Source organism: Xiphias gladius, chromosome 18, assembly GCF_016859285.1.
Source record: "Xiphias gladius isolate SHS-SW01 ecotype Sanya breed wild chromosome 18, ASM1685928v1, whole genome shotgun sequence".
Taxonomy (NCBI): Eukaryota; Metazoa; Chordata; class Actinopteri; order Istiophoriformes; family Xiphiidae; genus Xiphias; species Xiphias gladius.
Window position 1 is genome coordinate 8,678,099 of NC_053417.1, and position 7,500 is coordinate 8,685,598.

Below are 7,500 nucleotides of genomic sequence, written 5' to 3' on the forward strand. Positions count from 1 at the left end.
CCCCTACGGCTGCTGGTCCACATTAAAAGTGTTCAGCTGGTGACACACAATGCGCTAATGGCATAATTAGCACTAACCACAGTCGTCCCACAGAAATCATCAACAAAACAAGACAATGGTCAATTTCAGCATTTTCTGTAAGTGGATCAGTTTAAAATATTGCAGGGAGTAATGGAACAAGAGGGAGGACACAGTGATATGTTAGATGTAGAGCTGCAGGCGACAGGCTTCACACCTCCAACTTCTCTGCAAGGTAACAAACTTTTACTATGCCCCTTTGTGTTGAAAACTGCTCGAGCAGAGTGCACTAAGAAATCAAAATAGCGGATGCTTGCGGCAAAATGGAAAAAGGCCAAGTATTTACTGACTTCTTATTTAAAACAACATGAGTTTGTTTGGCTGAATTGTAAACAGATACACCAGCTCCTCTGTTCTATTTCTGACAAAGAAGCTGCTCAACAAGTGTTCACTGTAGTATTAAACCTCTCCAGTTTTAAACCACGGCTGTCACCAAATCATAAGGATCAAAATTTAAGGGATCCTTATCAAAATGTTTGTGTTACACAGCAAATATCAAGATATATTTTTTAAACTCTCAAATACTGATATCTGCCTTAAAAAGCTCTTATTGTTGGGCTGTACTTGTACTGACATCAACTGAAATGAAGATGAAGTAACAGATTTTAAACCAAAGTGGTTTGACTCACTTACACACAGTCACAGTAAGAGTGGATATCTTCATTTGGCCACTCCACAGTTTGTTCACTCACAAATACTGTTAGGTGTAGGCGTAACCCTAAAATGAGCTGTTTTGGCTGTTAGGATTGGTCAAAATGTCCTCACAATTCAAAATGTCAAAAGTCAGTCACAAGTCAGTCCCCACGGAGTATTGCTAAGTCGTATCACATTTTAAACACACACGCACGCACACACACACACACACACGCACACGCACACGCACACACACACACACACACACACACACACACACACACACACACACACATGCATGTGATCTCACATCTAGTCACCACGTCCTGCGCCCAGAGGGTGTGAAAGACACCAGACTCTCTTTGAATGTGAGGATCTCACACACACACTCGCACACACCAAGACAACACGTAGAGCGAGGCAATTAGTTGTGGCATTGCTGTGGCTGCCAATGTTCAGAACTCAGCCTGTTTGCCCTGACAGCCAGGCAGATCATCTGTTCACATTCTGGCTTCATGGGACCTTCATGCATGTACGCGTGTGTGTGAAAGGCAAGTCATGTGTGTCCAAGGCATTATACGTATGTGGGTATGTGTAAGAACTTGAGTTTAACAAGGGAAAACAAACCTGATAATTGACCTATTCCTGAAATACGCTTGACAGATGAAAATGAATAAATAAAATGTATTTGAGAATATGCAAGTACCTACTTATATCAATAGTAATTTTTAGTTCCAGCTTAATGATTGGAGGAAAATATCTAACAAATATTATGATTGCTATTTAAATTACGACTATCCTCTGTAAACTCAGCTGCAGGCCTATATTTGTAGTCTAGATAGCACTGAACAAAATATGTTTTGTAGCAAGTATGATCACAATCTGTCGGTCTTTGGTGAACAGCAAAAAGACACAGCCTACTCTGTATTTTAAAATCTACTTTGGCCATACCTAAACAGTACAGATACTGGCATGCAGAATGCATAAAAACCAGATGAAACCAGTGTTTTTAGGTCTTGCCAGCTCAAAAATTTAACGGCATTTAATTACAGCTGAGTAAATTTGCCATTAAAAGTCATCACTATAGCCAGTGAAATAGACTGCTACTTGCTACAGCTTGTTACTAATGTGAATTATGATCAGCTCAATATAAATAAGATTTTTCGTTAAGACCTATGTTGATTCAAACAGGGAATGTGTATACATTTTAATGCTTCAGCAACACTTTCCTAATAGACTAATCCTGTCTGTAAAGCTACTACGTGTGGAAATATTATGTTATTATAGCATTTTTCATAATATTATTGATAAGTAACTACCCCGTAATAGCAGCAAAGTAAGACATTTTAAAATCCTACACCTACTGGCAATAATATTAGTTGGCCTAAAAATGATCTCTTGGACACTTTCAACAAAAACTGAACCTCACAACGGTGGGATGTATGATTGTTAATGAGTACTAATGTGACCCCCACTTAATAAATACGCCACTGCTAGACAGTTTTTGACTGGACTGGATAGTTATCATAATAAATTGGATATTTTGCTCTTTCATATCACACAAAAAGAGGTGCAATTACACCTCTAAATCTTGTGAAACCACTGGCTATCTCACTGTTCCAAAGGATCAGGCAGCTTTCAAACGCAATACTATAGTTTCCATTCAGATTTGACAAAACTAGACTACAAAGCCCGCACACTGATGTAACTACTGTATATGCCTTTGTATCACAGATGAAACCTCAAGATGATCAGTGATAAAAATCCATCTCTACCAAATAGATGTTCAGCAGCAAATAAAAATAAAGTACTTTCCACCAAAAACCACTAAGGTAGTAGTAAGTTGTGTAACTGTAACCTCCAAGGTGTGATTGTCATACTACAGCATTAATAGAGACGCACTATAATTTCAAAGCAATCAAATTGTGGTTTGTTTAATTTTATTTTTCTGTTTTTAATGTTAAGATAGAAGGATTCATACACAATAATAATGGCTGGAGTGCTAAACTAGAGTCAGACAATAAGCATAGCTCAGAAACCCCGAATCATATTTGTTTGAAAAGTCATATGATAGACGGTACTAACTAATCTGTGTAAAGTAGGGCTGCAAAAATTAGTTCTGACTGAGCCAGTGCCAGCTTCCATACAGACCTCTGCCAGCAACAAAATGAAACAAGGCCTTACCCCTGGCCCATGGACTACAAGACCACCTGGGTCAACAGAGCACGAGCACAACCCTGAAACGTGACTGTAGCTCCGTGCAAGATATCATCATCAACAGGGGCAAACAAACTCAACTGCTCTCCCAAATGTTGGCTATAGATACCACAGGATCCTTAGCATTCTCCACCGCAGCAAACCGAGGGTGTCAAGGATCAATAATTTATGTGAGCAAGGGAAAGTTGTCAGATCCAACAATGCCTACAAACAGAGTGGGAGCATACAGCTTGTTTACAGAGCCATTTCAGAGGAGGGTGCCATTGATTAAACAGCATTTGACAGCCATGTTGAAAGTTAGAGAAATTTTTTGTTTAACAGGAAAAATCATTTCAGGATTGAAACAAGTGTATTTTTATATTAATATCTTTGAAAGGGTAGAAGACAGAGACACAGCAAGAGACAGAAAGACCGTATCTGCGAATTTTGCAGCAACACTAGAGTCGTGATGAATTGTAGGGTGACTGCCAAAAGTAGTGGCATGGCTTCACACAGTGTTTTCTGTTTTACTTCTTTATGCACAATCCTGGATGGAAATCTGATAGACATCTATGCTGTGCACACCAAGCAGCCAACACACCAATGACTGCAGCTTTACACCCTTATTTACGGCTTATGTATGGAACATTTACTGCAAATGTAAAGCTGCATTAATTGTTTTTTTTCTGGAGCAGTGTAACAAGCTGAAAACAGCATATGACATGCTAACAAATATTAAGTTGTTATAGCACACATATTAGCAAATCATTGCTTATTTACACATTTAGCAATTACAAGGCATTACATTAGCATTCATATGGAGTTTCTGGATACCTAATGAATGTAAGTCAAATATTCTCTCTCAATTTAGATTTGTTTAGATTTCAAACGACTCCTGAGTAAAATACCAGGCTCTTTACAAAGAGTTAGAAAACAGCTGCCTGCTGTGGCTGGACAAAAGGTGGATGTGAGTGGTGTTTGCAGGCTGGAAAACCAAAACACTGAGTTAATAAAGGCTAAAAAAAAGATACACAATACAGTCTTATTTTGAGTAAGTGAAAGTAGCTGTATAAAACACACCTTTGCCCAATTTTATACCTACAGCCTTAATCAGTAGTAACTTAACCAGTAGCTTACAGTGGCCAATGTTAGCTTATGTAGGCCAATTTTAAATAGAAACTTCTGTGAAAATAATAAAGTGAGTGCGTTTGCAGATGTCATTTCCATTCCATGACCTCCCATTCAAGTCTCCCGATGATGATGGAAATTATAAGTGCTATTATGCTGTAATTGCCACAAGTGACCACATTGGTCACTGTTTTTGCAAAATTTACATACTCTTGCTTCAGATAACCTCTTATTAAGTAGCCAGTGTTTTTTCTTATATTGTGTGTAAAGTTAATTGCTCCTTTTGGGAAATGAGGTTGAACTTTAACCCTTGAAACTTGGAAATATGATATAAGTATCTACTGATTTGCAGAGGAAATACTTGTAGGAATATCATGGAAATTCGACCAAAAGCACAGGGGAAATATCATATTTTTTTATATTAATGTAGCCTGCTTGGTAGACCAGATGTTTTGGGAATTATAAGTTGATAAAAGACTCTGTACATGCAGAGTGGTATATCCAGTTAGGCACCACTGTCTTCTAATGTCATCCCCTAAGAGCTGACCAGTATGACCACAGTCATCTCTTGCTAGCCACTGGGAGCTGCCCACTTGCACGCTCCCACCGCCCTTGCTGCTTAATCAAAATGAGGGTCGATTTGTAGAGTTCATGGGTGCAGAACTCTCCCAGCTCCCAGCCCCTGCTGGTTCAATTTAAAATGAGTCGACATTCAGACTGTGGCTCATTTTGGCTCAGAGAGCTCACACTGAAACAGAGCTGATCTGTCTCCTCCTCCGCTCTGTGACTTTATGTTACTCTGTGTGTGTGTGTGTGTGTGTGTGTGTGTGTGTGTGTCTGTGTATGTGTATGTCCCTGGCCTCATCCTGAGTGAGAGAAGCATCCATCACAACTCCCAGTCTCCACTAGCTCTTCCACTCAGGCTGAGGGATGATGGTAACGCCCTGTAGTTTAACTCAGCCAGGATGAATAGACACACCCAGCAACACACACTGTTGGTGTATGTTACATGTGGTTGATGTTGGTATTTTTCTAAGAACAGGATATGAGTTAGTCATCCTTGCCCACCTTGGATATGATGGACGGATGATTATGGTGTAGTTAAATTTATTACATAGTTATAGAATTCATTAGTACTATATCAGTTGCCTGTGAGAAGCTGATGCTAATGTGACATTTAATCTGATTTGATACCAACAGGAATGATTATTATCATCAGCATTACTTTTCTATTATTTACTTTCTCAAGATTTTCTGTTGATTTACGTGTTCCCTGATTGACACACAGACATTTTGTTGCCTTTTACCGAGAATAACATTTTCGAAAGACACACACCCACACACTTCCATTTTCCCTTTGCCGAGCCAGCTGCACACATATTCAGTAAAACTATGGCTGAAGAATATTTTTCACAGACCCAATCTTTTCGGAGTCTCATACAGGTTTAAAGATTAAAAAAAAACAACAAAAAAAAAAACAAGAAAAATAAGTATGAACATTCCTCTCTACCCTGATGCCTCCTAATCATATTGTTGTTGAGATATCTGGGGTAGATAATGCATTTTTCCTGACATTTAAAAAAAAAGTTATAGGCTGCCCCTGTAATCTTTGTCAACAAACGAGACACAGCATGACTGTGGATGAGTCAAGATTTATGAGTTTTCTCTAAAAGAGTTGGGGGGGGGGTACTGCTAGAGATGCTTCCTGATCCTGTCATCTAGCCAGGAATCACTCCAGGTCAGCAGTTAACTGGAATCCATTCATTTTACTTTCCTTTGACAAAGAGCGGGATAAACATTTGCTTGTTTGTTTTTCACTCAGGTAAGAGTAGAAGAAAAGAAAAATGTTTCATTACCAGGTCATTGGCAGGGTCAGGAACAAAATTCCTACTCTGAGTGTGCAGACCACACAGCATGTATGTTTTTTTCATTCTGTTATTGATCTGTATACTGTTGAGTTTCCGAGCATTCAACAGCACACATAAGCACTAGAGAATTAAGCCTAAACTATGAAATTTAGACAAAAACTTTTTTTTTTCCTGAAACTTACTCTACACTATAAAGTATTTAAATTTTTAATTTATACCCAAACAAGGGGTGAGATATTTGTAGCTTTACCTTATCATGTGTACAGAGCCTAAGGCCCATCTGAATCTACTCCCACTACATTATTTCTAGAGACCTGTACGCAAAGAATCTAAATGTAAATATAGTGATGAACTGAAAATCTGCTACCATCAGCCTTGTTTGCAGATGTAGCAGGCAGCTATTTTCAGCAAAAAAACAAAACAAAACAAAAAAAAAAGCTGGAGAAGAATGTCGTACAGTTTGCAGCTCAATATTTTTCTCAGTAAATGGTGGAGACAGAGCAAATGAGACTGAATACTGGATTTATGAATTTGACAGAAACACAAGATGTGTAAATAGACACCTGTTTGTCAGCCATAATGACTCTATAGGAGGATAATATGTCAAACGTTGTGTTAAAAAATAAATCCATTAATGCAGCTTTAAATGACACGATTAGAATAGGTGATTGACTATCTCTGAATTGCTTCAGCACTACATTACAGTGACACACAGGTAAAATGGAGCTGAGCCATGAGCTTGTCTGAACCTACTTATCGCAGGCTTTAATTTCTTTTGAAGAAAGTATGAGTACAAAAGGCATCTGAAATGCTTGTGTAGACTTGTTTGGATGGAACTTCAGACAGAACCTTTTTGTCATAGAGCACCAGCTGTTTTGGGGCTTAGGGCGTAGTTGCCTGTACAGTTGAGTAGGTGACAAGGTGTCTTACCCCGGGGCCTTTAGGAGATTCTGGAGGAGAAGCTGCTTGAATGTGTTTCTGACCTGAAAAACACAAACAAGACAAAAGAAGATAAAGGCAAGAAGACTAACAGTTTATCCACCCTTTTATGTATAAATTTGTATATTCTATCCTCTTTATGTATTTTCTTGTTGTTGTCTTCATCTGCATGTCACTTAGCTATGTAAAAACAATCCCAGCTCAATGTTTAACAAGCTCGAATAACATACTGTAACTATGTGTACTGAATAACTTCAGCAAAGTAAATAACTCCACTGAACACCAGGATATCAAAACTTTTTAGATTGAACACCAAATCTACCCAATTTCACACAGATCAGGAGGCAGCGTTGGGTTTAGATGTTACACTGAGTCTCAAGTATAACGATTCTTCCTGAGTTTTTGGTTGGTAGCCATGGTTATACTGACATGAAAGGCTTTCCAGTATCTCTTTGTCCTCCTCTCCCACTCTTTCGCGCTCTCTGTGCTGGGCTTGACTGGCCTTTTGGAAATTGCTTCAGTTGCCTGGGGTGTCTTACTGTAGCTTCCATCTGTTCAGGCTACATGCACACACAGTGGACACAGTGCGGGACTTGCTGGCTCTGTGTCACAAATGTGCTCTGCCCCCCCCGACAGCCATTTTGTTTTTAGGGCTCTC

The 7,500-nt window shown here is 39.0% G+C and overlaps 1 protein-coding gene across 2 annotated transcripts in view; it reads right to left on the reverse strand.

Moving 5' to 3' along the window:
* nphp4 (nephronophthisis 4) overlaps nucleotides 1-7,500 on the reverse strand; it is a 163,287-nt gene that overhangs the window by 68,045 nt on the left and 87,742 nt on the right. For both annotated transcript variants that reach the window (XM_040152451.1, XM_040152450.1), the window contains exon 11: nucleotides 6,834-6,886. In XM_040152451.1, the coding sequence (XP_040008385.1) occupies nucleotides 6,834-6,886 (53 nt within the window). The remainder of the gene's footprint in view (nucleotides 1-6,833; nucleotides 6,887-7,500) is intronic.